Source organism: Nannospalax galili, unplaced genomic scaffold (assembly GCF_000622305.1).
Source record: "Nannospalax galili isolate Female #2095 unplaced genomic scaffold, S.galili_v1.0 scaffold410, whole genome shotgun sequence".
Classification (NCBI taxonomy): Eukaryota; Metazoa; Chordata; class Mammalia; order Rodentia; family Spalacidae; genus Nannospalax; species Nannospalax galili.
In genome coordinates, this window is record NW_008329143.1 from 1,060,568 (window position 1) to 1,081,037 (window position 20,470).

The window sequence follows — 20,470 nt, forward strand, 5'->3', positions numbered from 1 at the left end:
TCCTAAAGAATAACTTTTTTTATTATCATGATGTGGGAAATAAACAAATGGACAAAAAAAACAAAAAACAAAAATCAAAAAAAACCCAGGGAAGACAGTTCAAGAAAGTACACTGACAATGCCCTCTTCTAAGTTCCAAATTTCTTCTTTTTGATGGGTGGTGGGAGTTGGGCAATGATGTCATCCAGAGGCCGTTCTACCGCCACGAGTGTCCTTTCATCCAAAAGATCCATGAAGAGCAGAGGCTGCAGAGAGGTAACAGTGACATCACCAGCATCATTCTCCAGGCCAGTTCTCAACAGAACAACCAGAGCTAAAAGGTTAGCCCTGGCCGAGGTGCACAGGGTTGAAATCCATGACAGTCTTTCCTGTCTTTGGACTCAAAATAGGAGGGAAGGCTGCCAGCTTTGTTAAAAGCTGGTTCACAGGGAATGCAACTTGGAACTTGACATGGGCCAGAATGGCATAGTACCATAAGCTTTGTTTTATATACAGTGAAAAGATTAGCCAGAAAAGAGAAAATCATACTAAGTTCAATGACTTCCATTTACTTTACATTGTGAAACATTCTCCAACCATAAGTTCTACCAAGTATCCACCCTAATAAGGACCCCACGTGAGCACTAATGTCATCGTTCACTACAACTGTCTTTCATGTAGGTAAGTATGAGCCACCTGCCTCTAACCTGAGTCAAGAACAGTAAAATAGTTATAAGGTACAGATAACTTCAAGAAGGCCACTTGTCTTCCCCAAATCAACGTCTCTGTATGTAAAAGATACCTTCCAATTATTAGTTATTCCATTTTGATAATATCACAGGGAAGCAAACCACCCAGAATATGACACAGAAGATTTTTACCTTATATATCTTAGAAATTTTAAAGGCATGGGTCGTGCGCCTCAGGAAGACATCAGATTCATCTTTGGGAGGAAGTGGATTATACAGCACAGCTTTGTCATTTGGAAGAGGCTAGAAAGGCAAAGATATATCATTCAGGCAGTACTAGGGGTTGGACCTAGGGACTTGTGCACGCAGGAGTCCTCTGAGCTATATCCCCAGCCTTTTTTTCTACAGTACTTTTTGAGAAAGAGTCTCACTAAGTTGCACAGGCTGGCTTTGAATTCGTGATCCTACTGCCTCAACCTCTGGAGTAGCTGGGATAATAGGACTAAACCACCAGGCCCAACTGGTATACCAAACTATTCAAATTATTACTTACACTGTCCAGGCACACTCAAGACCCTGTGCTGGAGTCCTAGAACACACAGCACTGGTTACTCAGTTACTTGCACTGGCCTTCTAGTGCTACAGACCCAGCTTCTGCTGCTTCCTTTTCTTTTGAGACAGAGTCTCTCATCTTCCTATCTCCACCTCCTGAGCGCTAGAATTACAGCTGTGCCTCACTATGTCTGTCTCAGGCCCCCAAGTTCTTTAAGTGTAGATCACTACCCTGTGTGTGTGGAGGGGGTCACATAACTGAATATAGGGGATCACAAAAAACTTGACAACAGTAAAAGGTTTCTGAATGTCTAATAGCCAAAAGTTAATCCAAAATCAAACGTGGGCTAGCAAGATGGCTGAGTAGGTGCTTGCCAGGTAAGCCTAGAGATCTGAGTTCGAGTCCCAGAATTCAAAAGTGGATGGAGTACTGTTTTCATTAAGTTGTTCCCTGACCTCCACATATGTGCCATGCCCCACCCCCATCCCGCCAATCATGCACATATATAATCAGTAACAACAAACAATTTTAGGGGCTTGGTTCCTTCCTTCTTGCATTTGGGTGCCTGGGATCAAAAATCACGTTATCAGGTTCGGTGACAAGTATCTTTACCTGCTGGGCCATCTCACTTTTGAGTTTAATAAATGGAAAAATTCTATGCATTCAAAAAAAATTTTAAGGGGGCTGGAGATTTTTTTTGAGGGGGCTCAGTGGTTAAAAGCATTAGCTGCCCTTGCAGAGGACCTGGGTTCAGTTTCCAGCACCCACTGTCTGTAGCTCCAGTTCCAGGGGCTCTGACCCCCTCTTCTGACCTCTTTGGGCATTTCCCGCGACGTAGGTGCATTTATATGCCCGGAGGTAATACACTCATACACATAAAATAAAAATAATAGATAAAATTTAGAAAAAAAAATTTTTAAACATTTTATTCATTTATTTTTTAAAATTTTATGTGTATTCGTGTATTGCCTGCATGTACTAAGTGCACCCGTGTCGTGCAATGTCCTTGGAGGTCAGAAGAGGCTGTCAGATCCCCTGGGAAGGACTGGAGTTATGGACAGTTGTTAGCTGCTATGTGGGTGTTGGAATTTGAACCCAGGTCTTCTGCAAGAACAACTAGTGTTCTGAACTGCCGAGCCATCTCTCCAGCCCCTGAAAAAAAAAAATTTAAATAGGGTCTCTAGCCCAGTCTGGGCTCAAATTGGCTATGGAGCAAGAGAGGACCTTGAACTTCTGACTAGCCTCTCTACTTCAAGAGTGTTTAGGACTGGGGATAGAGAGATGGCTCAGCGGTTAAGAGCACTGACTGCTCTTGCAAAGGACCCAGGTTCGATTCCAAGCACCCACATGGTGGCTACGAACCGTCCTTAACTACAGTTCCAGGGGAATCCAAAGCCCTCTTCTGATCTCTGCGGCACTGCATGACACAGGTGCGCTCACATACATGCAGGCAATACACTCATACACATAAAATAAAAATAATAATTAAAATAAAAGAGGGCTTAGGACTGTAGGTATATACTACCATGCCTAGTTTATATGGTGCTGAGTGTCAAACCCAAGAATTCTTATGCTAGGCAAGCACTCTACCAACTGAGCAGCAATCCCAGCCCCCGAAAATTGTCTTAAAATAAATTTTATGGGGCTGGAGAGACAGCTCAGCTGTTAAGAGCACTGACTGCTCCAGCCAAGGACCCGAGTTCAGTTCCCAGTACCCACACAGTGGCTAACAACTGTCCATAACTCCAGTTCCAGGGGATCCAATGCTGCCTTTTGGCCTCCATGGGCACTGCAAGATACGGGTGCACTTATATACATGAAGACAATATATTCATACACATAAAATATGAATAAAAATATATTAAAAATTTAAAAGACAATAAATTTTATGAGCTGGGAGTGGTGGCACATGACTTTAATCCAAGCACTGGGGAGGCAGAAGCAGGAGGATCTCTGTGAGATTGAGACATCCCTGGTCTATACAGTGAGACCCTGCCTCAAAAAACAAAAAAAAACAAAAAAACCAGCAAAAAATAAATTTCTGATTTATTATGAGTAAATGTTTCATCTGCATACCTATTTTATGTACTTATATACTGAAGGTCATATAAACATTTCTCAGGCAAAAGGGTCACGAGTGGGCAGGATGAAGGGAGAGGAGGCTTCATACTCCATAGTAAGATCAAAGGACACATAGGCTTCTGGCCAGTTTTGTCAGTAACACTTTGTAGATAGGAACACATAGGCATGTGAAGGAGCTCAGCTCACACAAACAATAGCTTTCTAGAGACTTTCCCCAACCATATCACATACTACACAAGTGACTGAGGTTTTCCCCTGGGCAAAACATCAACACAAACTACTGCCACTGATGTCACTGACACCTCAGGACATGGCCAAATAAATGCCACACTTCATCTCTGCCTTCTCTGGGAACTAGCTCTACCTGTCCAAGGACACGATGGACCTAGCACTAGTGCTTGGGAGAAAGCCATCTGGGCAGAGTTACAGAGGCAAGTGAGTGAGTAGGAGGGACTCTTCCTGTGTCACTCATCTCACAGAAGGCACACAGCCAGCTCTGCTTCCCACACCCCGAGGACACAGGGCCCAAGAGATGAGTTTCAGTGACACATCCCTGTACACATCTCCTTTAGAGCCATCTGTTACTTTATAAACCACGCACTTTCCACCCCCACCTTCACAGATACACAAGAACAGTCAGTGTAGTTATAACTGAAGCCCAAAGTGCAGTATAGGTATGGCTGTGGCCCACAGGGCTCCAGGGAAAGTGAACTCATGTCCAGGAAAGATGTGAGTTTCAGAAGATTCAGAACAACAGCTGGCAAAGAGGCTGGCATTTCAAAAAAGACAGTCCTGTCCCCACCTAAATCAGTCATGAAGACTGGAATTTTCCTGGCTGGACTCTTCAAGGCATAAAGATCAACTCCCCTTTTAAAAAAATATTTTAGTCGGGCATGGTGATACACGCCTTTAGTCCCAGCACTTGGGAGGCAGAGGCAGGTGGATCTCTGTGACAATTTTATTTTTTTTTATTATTATTATTTTTTTTGGTCTTTTTGAGACAGGGTCTCCCTGTAGCCCCAGCTGTCCTGGAACTCACTATGTAGACCAAGCTGGCCTTGAACTCTGAGAGATTTGCCTGCCTCTGCTGGGATTAAAGGTGTGTGACACCATGCCCTGTTAAAATAAATCATTTAAAAAGAAAATTCCTAAGTAAAGAAATTTCAGAACTCACCAATGACTTGTCAATGATGCAAAACATGTACGCATCGTGCAGGAGGATATGCATTGGTCTCTTGGGATGAAAGCTGATGTGTGTGATGGGAGTATCCCTTTGGAGCCACAGCTGGTGAAAGCCCTGTTTCTGGACAGTCCGGCTCCACTCTGTATACTGCTTGTCTGGGATGCTGAATTCAAACACCTGAAGAACATAACATAGAGCAAGTGCAAGGGTGTACTCACGAAGTCCAGAGGATCTGGTTCCTTCTGGGTTTAGCCTTCTTTCCTAATCACAAAATATTTAAGCAAATCATACACAGTCTTCTTTTTTTTTTTGGTCTTTTTGACACAGGGTCTCCCTGTAGCCCCAGCTGTCCTGCCTCTGCCTCCTGAGTGCTGGAATTAAAGGCGTGCACCACCAAGCCCGGCAGACCCAGTCTTACATATAGGAGAGCCAGGCATATTTCTGTGAGTTTGAGGCTAGCCTGGTCTACATAGTGAGTTCTAGGTCAGCTGGGGCTACAGAGAGACCCTGTCTCAAAAATACCAAAAACAAAACAAAACAAAAAGTCACCTTGCATTCTTTGTTTGCATCTGAGACAAAGCCTTACTGTTAAGTCCTGGCTGGCCTGGAACTTGCTATACAGACCTGGCTGGCCTGAACTTGTGGCAATCCTCCTGTTTCAACAACCTCGATGATTGCTTCATATGCCCTGCCCTTGTTACCAAACTGAGGGGCCACAAGTTTTAATGACAAAAGCACTTAAGGTACCAACTACTGGTAAAAAGTGTTAAGTGGAGCCGGGCATGGTGGTGCATGCCTTTAATCCCAGCACTCAGGAGGCAGAGGCAGGCGGATCTCTGTGAGTTCAAGGCCAGCCTGATCTACATAGTGAGTTCCAGGCCAGCTGGGGCTACAGGGAGACCCTGTCTCAAAAGGACCAAAAAAAAAAAAAAAAAAGTGTTAAGTGGACAATAGCACATATGGCAAAAGCTAATATACAACTTCACTAACCTTTCAAAAGTCTTTGGTCAAGGACTCAAATCTATGGAAGTGAGAGATGCCCATTTTAGGTACAGTGCACGAGAGTGTAAAAACTGTTTAAAATAGTACGCATCGTTTGCCTAGCAGTATAATCAAATGTGCTTCCTAGATCACATTTAATCCTTCCAACAGCTCAGTGGGGTGTAGATGATGTCATTTCCATCTTACAGTTGAGGCTCTACAAGAACTGATGATCTCACGACGTGTTCTACAGCCCAAGTATTTTAAAGATCACCTCTTAACAACCTGGTATGAAAAAAGGCTCTTACTAAGCTCTTACTCTGGCTAAGATTAGATACCTAAATTGTAGAAAGGCCTGATTTCTGAAGGCAAACTATACATTTTTTAAATTTAATTTTATTTTTTTGTCTTTTTGAGACAAGGTCTCCCTGTAGCCCCAGCTGTCTGGGAACTCCCTATGTAGACCAGGCTGGCCTTGAACTCCTAGAGATCCTCCGCCTGCCTCTGACTCCCGAGTGCTGGGACTACAGGCCTGCACCACTACACCCGGCTCTCATATATTATACATTTTTAAAATTACTTCCCAAATTTTATCCTACCCCATATCTAGTTTAATGCTTGTGCCCACATTATCTCTAATCTAAATCAGTGGAAATTCTTCCACTGTCTTGTGCTTCTTGGCAAACTGTGCCCCACAAACCAATGGGTACTGCTGTGCTATGACGTACATGCCCAGGCCATGTATGGGAACTGCCTGTGTGCCCTCCAAAAGCATCAAGGAAAGTCACTCCAGGACTCTCCAGGAGAAGGGAATGACAAAGCAGCAGAACCTTCCTCACCTGCTGGTCAGAGTGAGCAATGACAAGGTTGTTGGTATTCGGGGCGATGGCCAGGGCAGTCACTGGAAAACTGTAAGCAGGTACTGTGCAGTGAAGCTGAAGGGAAAAAACACAGGCCCAAGAGATAATTTCATAGATACCTTCCTTTAAAGCTGGATAGGATAGGTTAGTTATTTTTGGTATTTTCATTGTTAAGTTTGACTCAAGAGAAAACTGCTCTTGAGGTCTTTTGCAAATGTTTTTTTTTTTTTTTAAGCAGTTAAGCGTGTTTTTTTTTTTGTTGTTTGTTGTTGTTGTTTTTGTCTTTTTGAGACAGGGTCTCCCTGTAGCCCCAGCTGGCCTGGAACTCACTATGTAGACCAGGCTGACCTTAAACTCACAGAGATCTGCCTGCCTCTGTCTCCCGAGTGCTGGGATTAAAGGCATGCGCCACCATGCCCGGCGAGACTTTGTTCTTTAAAAAGATATTTTATTATTATTTTTTATTTTACGTATATGAGTGTATTGCCTGCATATATGTGAGTGCACCCATATTGTGCAATGCCCACGGAGGTCAGAAGGTGTCAAATTCCCCTAGAACTATTAGCCGCCAGGGAGTGCTGGGAACTGAACCTGAGTCCTGCAAGAGCAACCCGTGCTTAACCACTTAAGTGGTTAAGATGGCTCTTAACCACTGAGCCATCTCTCCAGCTGAAGACGGGGACTTTCAAAGGATCATCTCTGACTCACACTATGAATGAATGGCAGTATTATTACTCATCAGAGACAAGGGTTTCCCCAATATTGCTTCCCCCCCCTTTCAAATTTCTAGTTCTGTAAAATTAAAAAATACACTGAGTTTATAAGGTAAGCCATGAAAGAAAAACTTTGATGATCTCCAATTATGTATCTGTATATGAGAATTTTCCCTCTTGTCCACAAAACAGAAATACTGACATTTTATCATTTTATCAGTGTGTGTGTGTGTGTTACTGGGGACTGACCCCAGGGTTTCATGCATGCTAGGCAAGTACTCTATCACTGAGCTCTATCGCTAACATAGATGTGGTTTTTTTTTTTTGTCTTTTTGAGACAGGGTCTCCCTGTAGTTCCAGCTGACCTGGATTCACCATGTAGACCAGGCTGGCCTTGAACTCACAAGGATCTGCCTGCCTCTGCCTCCCGAGTGCTGGGATTGAAGGCATGCGCCACCACGCCCGGCTAGATGTGGTTTTATCCCCCACAAACATCTAATTTTAAATTTGTGTGCATGAGTGGTTTGTACTAGTCCCACTGACTGCTTTTAGTATTATGTGAGTATAACTTTGACATCCTCAAGAGATGTAAAGCAGGAATTTAAAACAGGAAAATTCTTGCCTAAAAAAAGGGCCTAGTACATTTCCAGGTCATTCCAATCTGCCCTGAATCTTATAAATACAACACTAACAGCTTCCTGTATGACACAAACTGCTGCTATGAAGCTCACCTTTAGATGATTCAGATTGTACACGTGGACTCCAGCACTGGTACCTGATGCAGCTAGCCAATTCCCATCTGGACTGACTGCCAAAAGACACATGGCCTCCACTGTCCCTGTGAGGGCAGAATAAGCAGGTCTCTGAACTAGGTACCCACAGGCTGCCCCACCCTGGAGATGAGATCCACGCACTTTTAAATCATCTACAGAAGAATTTATTGGGAGTTTTGCAAATCAGTTCTAAATACCAACTTATTCTTAAATTTTTCTTTGTCTTGTTTTCTGAGATAGGAACATACTTTGTAGCCAAAAGTGGCCTTGAACTTGGGATCCTCCTGCCTCGCTTTCTCAAACTCTAGGTCACCAGGCCTTGCCCGCTTTTTAAATTTAATTAGCCACTCCTCATATCAAGAGAGGCCAGAGGGATAAAACTAAAGGCATCACTGGTTCAGGCCTAAGTAAGACACTACAATCTGTACCTTAAGTTAATTGTTTTCAAACTCCTTTTCTACTAAATGCCTTTAAATTAGTTATGGGTACACTGCAAGTTTATCAGGCTTGATATATGTATTTAATTTATTGAGTGCCTTATGTTTAGCACTAAGGCATTCATAAGCCACATCTATCATCAAAAGGCTTTAAACCAATTTGCAACATAAAGATATGGGATAAAAATCAGGTGTGAATGTTGTATGCTAAAAGATATGTTGCACATACTAGTCCCAAACAATAACAAGATATGACAAAAAGCAAAGGTGTGAACCATCTGCTGAAGGGTGGGTGGGGATGGAAAGTGCAAGGCAGTCGAAGATCCGTAATTAAAAATATTGGAACATTAGCTACACTAACAGAAATGCTAATGGAAATCAGTACATCACATTTATCATTACTTTGTTACATAAAAGAGCTCATGTCTGCTAACCTTCAAGTGAATCCCTAAATAATTCCCTGAGCAGCAAATATTATAAGAATGTAGACATTGAATGCCAGGCCCTTGCAGGAAGAAGTATGTCTTTTCCCCAACACTGGAAGTCAGATTTTGGCCAAAAAGATCAATTAATTAAAAAAAAAATTGATTTCATTCATCTCATTACTAAATAGTAACTTTCTTTTATGTTTCTGAAGCAACTTTTCAATATTGTGAGTTAAATGTTGACAATCCAGGCTGACAGAAAGTATCATGGGAAGTATCCAACTGTGAGGGTAAACTGGATGAGAAGTTTAAGTCAACAGTCAACTGAGGAATCATTGGTACAGTTAGTCACTTACTGATGCAATCTCATGTCCTCAAGGAACATGAAAAACACTCATGGACATAAATGAACCCAAAGAAAATGAAATGCATAAGGAAATTTTTATCTTATACAAACAACCCCCCAAATCTCTACATACACACAAGAGGAAATACCAAAATATTAAGGGAGTTATTTCTAGGTGTCAGTATTACAGATAACTTTTACCCTCTTCTAACTTTGCTAACAAAACTCTAAGGATGATGAAATTTCTGTGGCCCAAATAAGGAATCAAAACTCCAGTGAGAAAAGAGTAGGTGTGAAGAACACTTCAGACCTCATGAGTCTTCACCTGCCAGATGTCTCCTCCTACTCTGAACTGCAAGCTCGGGAGTGAGTGAGTGAGTGCAGTGACAGGAGTGTGCCAGAACCCCACACTGAGGTCCACAGAGAAAGTTACCCCAGAGATGGAGAATTCTCCCTAGTCAGTTTCCAAATTCTCACCTGACTGAGGCTGGAAAGAATGCAGGTGCTTGAAGCTTCCTTCTAACAGCTGAATGATATGCAGGGATCCTTGATTTGATGCCACAAAGAGCTTTGTTGAATCTTCAGAAAACAAAATGTGAAGGGCAGAACGAAGGAATGCTGGCATTTTGGAAACCTTTGAGTAAATCAACAGTGAAAGCCCATGAGAAAAAGCAGACCCACAGCCCATCGCAAAACAACACAGCCAGACTTAAGTCACATTAGTGCTTCCCATCTCTAGGCAAGCCCTGGCACGGGGCCAGGAATACTGGCACGCCTATAACCTAGCTAGTCTCTTTTTCATCCTCATACTAACCGCTTAATTCCCTACCGAGGAAATAGGACATGACACCACTAGGCCAAAGAGCCTTCACTCACTGCTACCTCCTGCTTTGCTCCACCTCCCCTCAAAAATAATCAAGAATGGAGAGAAAAGATCATTTTGCTAGGGGTATTTCTTTCTCTTTGTTATTTATTTAATAAGCATATATTTATCTTTGCAGATGTAGTACTGGAGACCCTTCTAGAAGACTGCTTTCTTTCTTTTCTTTTCTTTTTTTTTTTGACACAGGGTCTCCCTGTAGCCCCAGCTGACCTGGAACTATGGACCAGGCTGGCCTTGAACTCACAGAGCTCCACCTGATGGGATTAAAGGCATGCACCACCACACCTGGCCAAGAAGACTGCTTTCTAACGGATATCTTCAAGTAACTCCTCACTGAGTAAGGATTCTTATTCATTTCCACTTCAAACAAACTACAGAGGCGTTTCCTGTACACATACCCTGGGCTCTTTGGATGGCAAACTTACTCTCTGGAGGCTTATGTTGTCCCGTACATACTTTAATCGATAGAGAAAGAACCGAGAAGCTGTAGAATAGGCTATCCAACTCCCACAAGGTGAGATGCAGCTGCATATAATGTTCTCAGGGCCCTGGCAATGGGAGCAAGCAACATGAGTGAGCAAGAACAATCCCCTTGTATCAGACTCCAAAATGCAGAGGCAGGTGGATCGTTGTGAGTTTCAGGCTAGCCTGGTCTACACAGCAAGTAACGAGTTCCAGGCCAGCTGGGGCCATGGGAAGACCCTGTCTCAAAACAAAACAAAAAAAAACCAAAAGCCCACCAATTAAGCCAGACGTGGAAGTGGCATACCTGTAATTCTAGCACTATAGAGGCTGATGTGGAGATCCTAGGTTCAAAGCCAATCCGAGCTGCATAGCAAACCCCATCTCAAACAGAGTCCTTTTTTGTGGAGGGGAGGATAAGAGGATCTCACTATGCAGTTTAGCTATGACTGACCTTGACTCATGGCAGCCCTCGTGCCCCAGCTTCCTGAGTATTAGGACTTACAGGCATGTTCTATAAATGACCAAAATCTTTTTTAAAAAGTCCTTTTGAGACAGGATTTAATGCAGCCGAGGGCAGCCTCAAACCCCCTATTAGCCACAAATGAATTTGAACTACTGAACTTCTTGCCTCCACCCAATCCCCGTGCTGGGATTACAGGTGGAATTACCACATTCAGCTAAAATTTCAAGAAAAAAAATTTTTCTGGTCTTTTTAAGACAGGATCTCCCTGCAGTCCCAGCTGGCCTGGAAGTTGATATATAAACAAGGCTGGTCTCGAACTCAACAGATCCTCTTGCCTCTGCCTCCTGAGTGCTGGGACTAAAGGTATGTGTCACTACGCTTGACTTAAAAAAAAAAATTTAGGGGCTGGAGAGATGGCTCAGCGGTTAAGAACACTGAATGTTCTTGCAGAAGACCCAGCACCTACATGGCAGCTAACAACTGTCGGTAACTCCAATTCCAGGGGATCCAACAGCCTCTTCTGTCCTCTGCTGGCATGGCATGACACAGGTGCACTTACCTACATGCAGGCAATACATACATACACATAATAATATTTTAAAAAATTCTTTTTGAAGATAAAAAAATAAAAACACTTTACATGGCACAGTCCTACTGATGTAAAAAGGACATAAACACATACAAACAAGTGTTAAGTTTTTTGTTTGGTTTTGTTTTCCTGGAAGGACATACAAGAAGCTGTTGGGCTGGGCATGGTGGTACACACCTTTAATTTCAGCACTCAGGAAGCAGCGGGTAGATCTCTGTGAGTTCAAGGTTAGCCTGGTCTGCATAGCGAGTTCCAGGCCAGCCAGGGATATAGAGTGAGACCCTGTCTCAAAATACAAAAATAAACAAACAAAAACCAAACCATCGGAAGTGCTTATCTTTGGAGAGTGGAATAGAGGGTTTCTTGTGAACATGAGGCTTGGGTTTGATAAGACAACCTTTGTACTATTTGAAGTATTATTAAAAATATGCATGCCTTAAAAAAATATATTTTATTGTACTTTATGTGTATGTGTTTATTGCCTGCATATAGGTAAGTGCACCGTGTCGTGCAATGCCCTCAGAGCACAGAAGAGGCAGTGGGATCCCCTGGAACTGCAGTCACAGACAGTTGTTAGCTGCCATGTGGGTGCTGGGATTCAAACCCAGGTCTTCTGCAATAACATCCAGTGTTCTTAACTGCTGAGCCATCTCTCCAGGCCCATATGCATGCCATTTTCATAATATCAAAAGGAAAAAGCCAATCTCCTATATGCATTCATCTAACAAATTCTGAATGTCCAAATTATAATCACTGCTGACATTCGGATTTGCAAAGTTTGTGATGCAAACTAAGTAACACTGAAAATTCAGAATGGAGAAAATCCTTTCAAAGCCCAGGCATAGTGCAAGCCTTTCTTACCTTTGTCTTGAGGTGCAGTAGATGATCTGCATTTTTAGAGAGTGGAAGGGTATCCCCATTCTTGCCTTAAAAAAAAAAAAAAAAAGCTTCTCTGAGGTTTTGGGGTTTTTTTTGCTATTGAAGGAAAATTATCTGTACTTTTTTAATTTACAAAGGTTACTCCTCAGTAAAATGGAATTTCTACCCATGTAAAATCTGAAAAATTTCTTCTCTTGGTAGACACACAATTTTTGCAGGTGTATACTAAGAGAAAAGCAAGCATATTTCTATGATACAGCAACAATCACCTGAAGCTCCCTCTTACAGAAATGCACATAGTGGTGAAGTACAGTTTGTGTGGCCTTGATTTTAACTATGTAGACCAGGCTGGCCTTGAACTCAGAGATCCACCTGCCTCTTCCTACTAGTGCTGGATTAAAGGCATGTGCTACCATGCCCAGCAAGATTTTATTTTATTTTTGTCTTTTTGAGACAGGGTCTCCTTGTAGCCCCAGATGTCCTGGAACTCACTATGTAGACCAGACTGCCCTAGAACTTACAAAGATTCGCCTGCCTCTGTCTCCCAAGTGCTGGGATTAAAGGCGTGCGCCACCACGCCCGGCACCAGACTTTATTTTTTTAACTTTATGTGTATATGTGTCTGTGTGTGGGTTAATTATGTGTGTATATGTCTGTGTGTGGGTGCCCTTAGAGGACAGAAGAGGGTTGGGATCCCCTGGTGCTAGAGTTAGGGGTAGTTGTAAGCTGCCAAATCTGGCTGCTGGGAACCGAACTTCAGTTCTCTTTTAACTTCTGAGCCATGCCTCTAGTCCCAGTTTTAAATTTCTGGGACTTAAGAAATGATCCAGGGCTAGAGAGATGGTTCATCAGTCAAGAGTATTGACTGCTCTTACAAAGGACAGAGGTTCAATTCCCAGCACCCACATGGTGCTAACAACCATCCCTAACTCCAGTTCCAGGAGATCTGATGCCTTCTTCTGACCTCTGTGGGCATTGCACTTACACACATGTAGGCAATACATTCATAACATAAAATAAAAATAATAAGCCAGGCATGGTGATGCACACCTTTAATCCTAGCACTCAGGAGGCTGAGGCAGGTGGATCTCTGTGAGTTTGAGGCTAGGCTGGTCTATGTAGAGAGTTTCAGGCCAGCTGAGGCTGTAGGAAGACCCTGTCTCAAAAAGAACAAAGAAAAAAAATAGATAAAATTTAAAAAATGATCCACATCCTTCTTAAGACTTGAACACTCTCAAGACAGGCATAGTGGCTCATGCTTGTAATCTCAGCACTTAGGAGGCTGAGGCAGGAAAACTGCTGAGTTCAAAGCTGGCTGGGCTAGACAGTGAGTTTAAGGCCATCTTCAACTGTAAGGGACAATGTCTAATCAGAAGACCAAAGCAACTCAGGAGGCAGAGAAAGGCAGATCTCTGTGAGTTCAAGGCCAGCCTGGTCTACATTGTGAGTTCCATTCCAGGCCAGCTGGGACTACAACTGCCTCAAAAAAAACAAAACGAAACAAAACAAAAACAATATTCTGACGCTCATCTAACACTCCTAAGTTTCCTTTTTCCTGTAGGTGGGAAAACCACAACTTCCCAAGGACACAGAAAAATCTATCTTTTCTTTTTGTGTATGTGAGTATGCAGGTCAGAGTTTGGGGTTAGGCACCCTCCTCAATTGCTCTCTACTTTTTTTTTTGTCTTTTTGAGACAGGGTCTCCCTGTAGCCCTAGCTAGCCTGAACTCACTATGTAGACCAGGCTGGCCTTGAACTCACAGAGATCTGCCTGCCTCTGCCTCCCTAGTGCTATGACTAAAGGCATGTGCCACCACGCCCAGCTCTATTTTTTTTTTAAAGACAGCGTCTCTCACTGAACTTGGAGCTCACCAACTTGGCTGGCCAGTAAGCCCGAGGCCCTCCTGTGTCTGCCTCCCTGTCTTTTACATGGGTGCTGGAGATCTGAACTAAGATCCTCATGCTTATATAGCAAGCACTTTACCAAGGTACTTTCCCACCCCACTCCCATTTTCTATTTAGAAAAGAGCTCATTTAGCCTAAGGCTGGCCTCAAATTCACTATGTAGCTAAGGCTGGCCCTGAACTGTCAATCCTGCCTCTACTTCCTAAGTGCTGAGATTACAAGTATGTGTTACTACATATGACGTTCTTTTTCTATAAGCAGAATTTCACCTGTAATTCTGATTTTTTGCAACTTCTATTTTCTTTTGTATGTGTTTATGTATGCATGTGCACATGCATGTGTGTTTTAGAAGGTATTGTGGCTCAAACCCAGGGACTTGGGGATCCTAGGCAGGTACTTTACTTATTCCCTAGCTAAATACTAGCCTTCTTCTGATTCCCCTCTTTTTTGTTTCCTTTTTTTAAGGGGGTGGGGTCTTTTTTTTTGACACAGGGTCTCCCTGTAGCTCCAGCTGGCCTGGAACTTACTATATAGGCCAGGCTAGCCTCCATCTCACAGAGATCCACCTGTATCTGCCTCCTGAGTGCTGGGATTAAAAAAGGTGTGCGTTAGCACACCCAGCTACTTAAAAAAATTTCTTTATAATTTTTAAAAAATTTATTTTTTTGCCAGGCATGGTGGTGCATGCCTTTAATCCCAGCACTTGGGTGGCAGAGGCAGGTGGATCTCTGTGAGTTCAAGGCCAGCCTGGTGTACATAGTGAGTTCCAGGACAGCTGGGGCTACAGGGAGACCCTGTCTCAAAAAGACCAATAAATAAATAAATAAATAAATAAATAAATAAAATAAAATAAAAAATCCCCTGGAACTGGAGTTATGGACAGTTGTTAAGTTGCCAGTGGTGTTGGGAATTGAACCTATGTTCTCTGTAAGAGCAGTCAGTGCTCTTAACCGCTGAACCATCTCTCCAGCCCTCCTTTTTCTTTCTTTGAAATTACTTTTCCAGTTTTCTTATTGGAAAACCCCTTTTCCCACTTTACCTGTGGCAGCTGTGGATCCAAGTCGCCAAAGTTCCAAGTGGTGAGCAAACTGGAAGAGGAGCAGCTGCCTTCTTTTAGAGCAGGAAACGAGCCTCCGCTGCATCCAAGAATTGCAAAGTCACAGACAGTCCAGGCTTATCTCCTGCTTTGATATCAGATGCAGCAGCATCTCAGCACATTTCCCCCAGTGCCAATTCCATTTATTTGATAAACATATCCTAAATTCTATCACTGGGTAGCCACTGTCCTAGGATCTGAGAACACAATGGTGACTAAAACAGTCATTGATCTCAAGACACTTCTAAACAGGTGACATAGACTAGGGAGTTATGTTACAAGATTCAACATGAGTAGACACAGCACACAATGGAGTAACACAGAAAGGACATCTATCCTAGACTTGTGGGGGCAGATCAGAGGAGGTTCTCTGGTAAAAACTACTCAAGTAAAGGAGGCAAGGCAGGATGTGGTAGGAAAGGACAAGGGCATGTGAAACAGGTCAAACGCATAAGCACTGAGGAAGAGATTTTCAGAATAACAAGACTGGGCGAGATGGGCCAGTCCAAGGTCAGCCAAGGTCCAATCCGCCACACCAAGAATTCAGGCCTATATGCTGACAACAGTGACAACCAAAGGCTTTTAAGCATGAAGGAATGAACACATGCTTTAAAAGACCAGTGGAGAACAGACTAGAATGACACAAATGGAAACAAAGGAGATCATTAAGGAAGCCACTGTAAAGGAATCCACAGACAACACCTAATTGGACAATGTCAGCACAGAAATGACTCAATTCAAATGAGAGTGAGGACTATGTCCAACTTCATCAAACTGTGTACATGAAATACATGGTTTTTCTACCCCAAACACATCTTAAGGCAGATATGTATATATGTATATGCATACTGTGATAACAAGACAGGCCCAGCTTAGATTATCAGCAAATGGACTGTGGAAAGAGGTGTGGGGTGGTCTAGCTCTTGTGGGGATAGTGCCATTTACACAGAATAAACAAACCAACAAAATTCCCATAAAGCCCAATTATTTGTAAAAGAGAATGATTTCAGCTGGGCCTGGTGGCACACACCTTTAATCCCAGCACTCAGGAGGCAGAGGACAGCTGGGGCTAAAGGGAGACCCTGTCTCAAAAAGACCAAAAAAAAAAAAGAGAATGATTTCTCCAGAAAGTAAACTTGGGGTGCCACTACAAAGCTCTTGCCTTCCCCCTAAATGTCTTAAGAAAGCTTGCCTCAAAGAGTCAACACCACTATAACATGTGAGCTATGTTCATGGTCTCATGGGATGAGGGAAGGGAGACACAAAGGATAGGAGGGGCTACTTACATGGGGGAAGGTGATCTTTCGGAGAGCAGCATCATAATTCTTGACCTCCACCTTCTCCATGAGAGGACGAATGACAAGGTGGGTGTCAGTGCCTGAGGCAAGGGCAGAGGAGAGGGAGTACAGAATGAGAAGTCCTGCCTGAAAAGAAAATACCCAGACCTTGGCAGAGCAAAGCAATGGCTGGCTGGGGGAGACCCTACCTCCAGAGATCAGAGCCGTCGGGCTGTGGGCCACAGTGCGCACGTCGTGAGTGTGGTGCTGGAATGGTTTGGTTCGCACCCACTGCTTCTCACTGCTGTTAGAGGTCACAGAGACCAGCTGAAAATGGAATACTGTGCCCTCGGCTGTACCCACCACGAAACTGTCTTCTTGCTGAGAAATTAAATCATGAAGGAGTAGAGGTCAACAAAGCAGAGTCCAGAAGGAAAACTATTTCCTCGGGTTTTCTATCTGGGCAGCTCAGGGGAAAAGAAAACTTGTGCCCCGAATAAAGGGGAGGTTCCCTGGGTTGGTTCCATCAGAGCAAGCTTAGATAAGGGAATAATGCGCCCCCTACTGACAATGCTAACAATAAGCAGTGCCGCTTGTCTTATGCAGTCACAGCATGGTCTAGTTAATGACAAACCAAATATAAGATGCTGGTTCCAGAAGATAATGGTGCTAAAATGTCACTATTCCCTAGAGACATCAAACTTGTCAGTGTAGAGCACAAAACATCACTCACAATTTGTAGATATTGATGTAAACACATCTTCTGAATGTGTTCTAAGTTTGGTTTGGGGATTTTTATTTTTTTTTATGGCAATTTAAGAAACATCTTTTATTATTATTTTTTTTTCTTTTTGAAACAGGGTCTCCCTGTAGCCCCAGCTGTCCTGGAACTCACTATGTAGACCAGGCTGGCCTCGAACTCATAAAGATCCACCTGCCTCTGCCTCCCAAGTGCTGGGATTAAAGGCGTGCGCCACCACGCCCAGCAAGAAATATCTTTTTAAGTTCCAAGTAGGGCATTTGGTTTTTTATTTTATGTGTATGAATGTAATGCCTGCATGTAGGTGGATGCATACCTGTTATACGATGACTGCAGAGGTCAGAAGAGGGTGTAGGATATCCTGGAACTGGTGTTACAGAGTTGTTAGCTGCCAAGTGGACACTGGGAATTGAACACAGGCACTCTGCAAGAGTAGCCAGTGCCCTTAACTGCTAAGTCATCTCTCCAGTCCCAGCATTTGGTTTTTTTATTTGATCATATAAAAAATAATTTTCTAAGGCTGGAGAGATGGCTCAGTAGTTAAGAGCATTGGCTGTTCTTGCAGAAGACCTGGTTTCGAATCTTAACACCCACATGGCAGCTAACAACTGTCCGTAACTCCAGTTCCAGGGGATCCGACAGTCTCTTCTGTCCTCCACAGGCATTGCATGACACAGGAACACTTACCTACATGCAGGCAATACACTCATACACATAAAATAAAAATAAGAAATAAAATCCTTAGTGATCTTTATATTTTAAAGATACTTATTTAATAAATTCATTTATTATTTATGTCTATGGGTGTTCTGCCTACATGTATGTATGTAAGCACACCTGTGTTGTGTAATGCCTGCGGAGGCCAGAAGAGAGCATTGGATTTCCTGGGACTGGAAATACAGACGGTTGTTAGCTACCATGTGGATGCTGGGAACCAAACCCAGGTCCTCTGCAAGAGCAGTCAGTGCTCTTAACTGCTGAGCCATCTCTCTAGCACCAGTGATGTCTTTTTTTGTGTGGCAAGGTCCTCTGTAGCCCCAGCTGGCCTGGATCTCACTATGGAGACCAACCTGGCTGCAATTAAAGGCATGTACCACCATACCCGGCTCAATTTTTTTTCTTTTTAATGACAGTTTTTGTATATACTAGCAAAACTCTATGAGTCAGGTCTTTCTTTACTTAGTATGTACTAAATTAATACAAATTACAGTATAACCTGGTAATTTTTCTCCAGCAGTAAACTGACATTTTCCTTATTTTTATTTTTTTGAGACAGGGTCTCCCTGCAGCCCCAGCTGTCCTGGAACTCACTATGTAGAGCAGGCTGGCTTTGAACTCACAGAGATCCTCCTGCCTATGCCTCCCAAGTGCTGGGACTACAGGTGTGCGCCACCACGTCCGGCTCATTTTCCTTATTTTTTAAGCACCTGCATAGCATAAGTAGTAAACCCTTAAATGGTGCTAAGCCGAATAATTAATTTGAAAACTAACTACTCTGAAGCTGGGTATGGTGTCATAGGCCTATAATCCCAATACACAGGAACCTGAGGAGAAAGGATTCTGAGTTTAAGGCTAGCCTGGACTACGTAGTAGAACTTGACTCAACTCTCCGACCCCATCAACTGCCCATCCATCAAAGACTGGGGGAAGAGGAACACCATTAGAAATCTGTGCTAACTCATCTTTTTTGAATAAATTTGCTAATTGTTAGATACTATAGAAGAGTGGGTCTTCAGATGCACTTTCCTAATCCTAACCCTGCCCTCCTCCAATATAACATCTGAGTTAGGAAACCCTATTTGTGGTGTCACTGACTTAACTCCTCAGGTTGGACATCAACTGCTGAAAAGCAGGAATCATACTCACATCAGCAACAGCAATGGACTGCACATCAGCATTTGCGATGAGGTGGCTCTTGACAAGTGTCCCAGTAGCAGAGTCCCATAACTGCACTTTCCCAACAGAGTCCACACTTATGACAGTGCCATCGGACAAGAAGGCCACACCCCACACAATACATTTTGACTTAGTCATTCCCAGGTGTTGCCTATCTACAATCATCTTACGGAGAGTGCTCCCTAAAAAATAAGAAAAGCACACGAGGATGGAATCAATTTCTCCTTTAGTTTTTGAAAACCACACAGGAAGCATGATGTGGTAAGTCGGCTGCCTGAATACAGCCAGCCAGTAAATACAGCTGTGGTAGTCAGCGCTAAAACTCCAAAGTGGTCCCTGAAGAGGAAAGAGGGAGAAAGAGAACAGAATAGCAGAAATCACTCTGGGGAGGTGGAATGGAGAGAGAAGTGTGACATTCACCTAAAGCTGGTCCACTGCGCATACACACTCTAGACTGCAAAGCTGGTCCACTGCGCATACACACTCTAGACTGCAAAGCTGGTCCACTGCGCATACACACTCTAGACTGCAAAGCTGGTCCACTGTGCATACACACTCTAGACTGCAAAGCTGGTCCACTGCGCATACACACTCTAGACTGCAAAGCTGGTCCACTGCACATACACACTACACTGCAAAGCTGGTCCACTGCACATACACACTCTAGACTGCAAAACTGGTCCACTGCGCATACACACTCTAGACTGCAAAGCTGGTCCACTGCGCATACACACTCTAGACTGCAAAGCTGGTCCACTGCGCATACACACTACACTATGAAGCTGGTCCACTGCACATACACGCTACACTGCAAAGCTGGTCCACTGCATATACATACTCTATACTGCAAAGTCAGTCCACTGCACATATACACTGTACACTGTAAAGCTTGCCCAGTGTACACGCACACTATACTGCTCTTTTCCAAAACTCCATGTATAACAAAGGAGACAGAAAATGTGTAAAACTCAGCAATGGGTATGGGTACCTAAATAAGCAGAGCCCCAAAATCAAAACCAGGTCAGTCCTAGAGGAAAACCAAGGAGCCACCCAACTTACACATGGAATCCTCAGGAGCTGGGTACTCCAGACAACAGAAACAGATGTGAAGGTGGGGCTTCAAGGAAGATCAGTTGAATACCTAATTTTCTGTGGCCTCATCCAATGGCCTACACACACACTTACGCACACACACGTGCAGACAGAGAGTGAGAGAGAGGAGTGATGTTTCTAGTG

General features: G+C 43.4%; 1 protein-coding gene across 2 annotated transcripts in view; it reads right to left on the bottom strand.

Annotated features, from left to right (window-relative positions):
- Nucleotides 1-20,470, bottom strand: part of Utp4 (UTP4 small subunit processome component) — a 27,926-nt gene continuing 7,456 nt past the window's right edge. Inside the window, exons 6-17 of one of the 2 annotated variants that reach the window (XM_008833869.3) lie at nt 19,205-19,416; nt 16,788-16,959; nt 16,588-16,679; nt 15,245-15,341; nt 12,283-12,347; nt 10,330-10,452; nt 9,499-9,655; nt 7,772-7,878; nt 6,307-6,402; nt 4,478-4,663; nt 861-971; nt 1-245 (exon numbers count right to left, since the gene is read on the bottom strand). In XM_008833869.3, the coding sequence (XP_008832091.1) occupies nt 129-245; nt 861-971; nt 4,478-4,663; nt 6,307-6,402; nt 7,772-7,878; nt 9,499-9,655; nt 10,330-10,452; nt 12,283-12,347; nt 15,245-15,341; nt 16,588-16,679; nt 16,788-16,959; nt 19,205-19,416 (1,535 nt within the window). In that variant the 3' untranslated portion in view covers nt 1-128. Of the gene's footprint in view, nt 246-860; nt 972-4,477; nt 4,664-6,306; nt 6,403-7,771; nt 7,879-9,498; nt 9,656-10,302; nt 10,453-12,282; nt 12,348-15,244; nt 15,342-16,587; nt 16,680-16,787; nt 16,960-19,204; nt 19,417-20,470 lie in introns of both variants that reach the window. The other variant, XM_008833860.3, reaches the window with a different exon arrangement.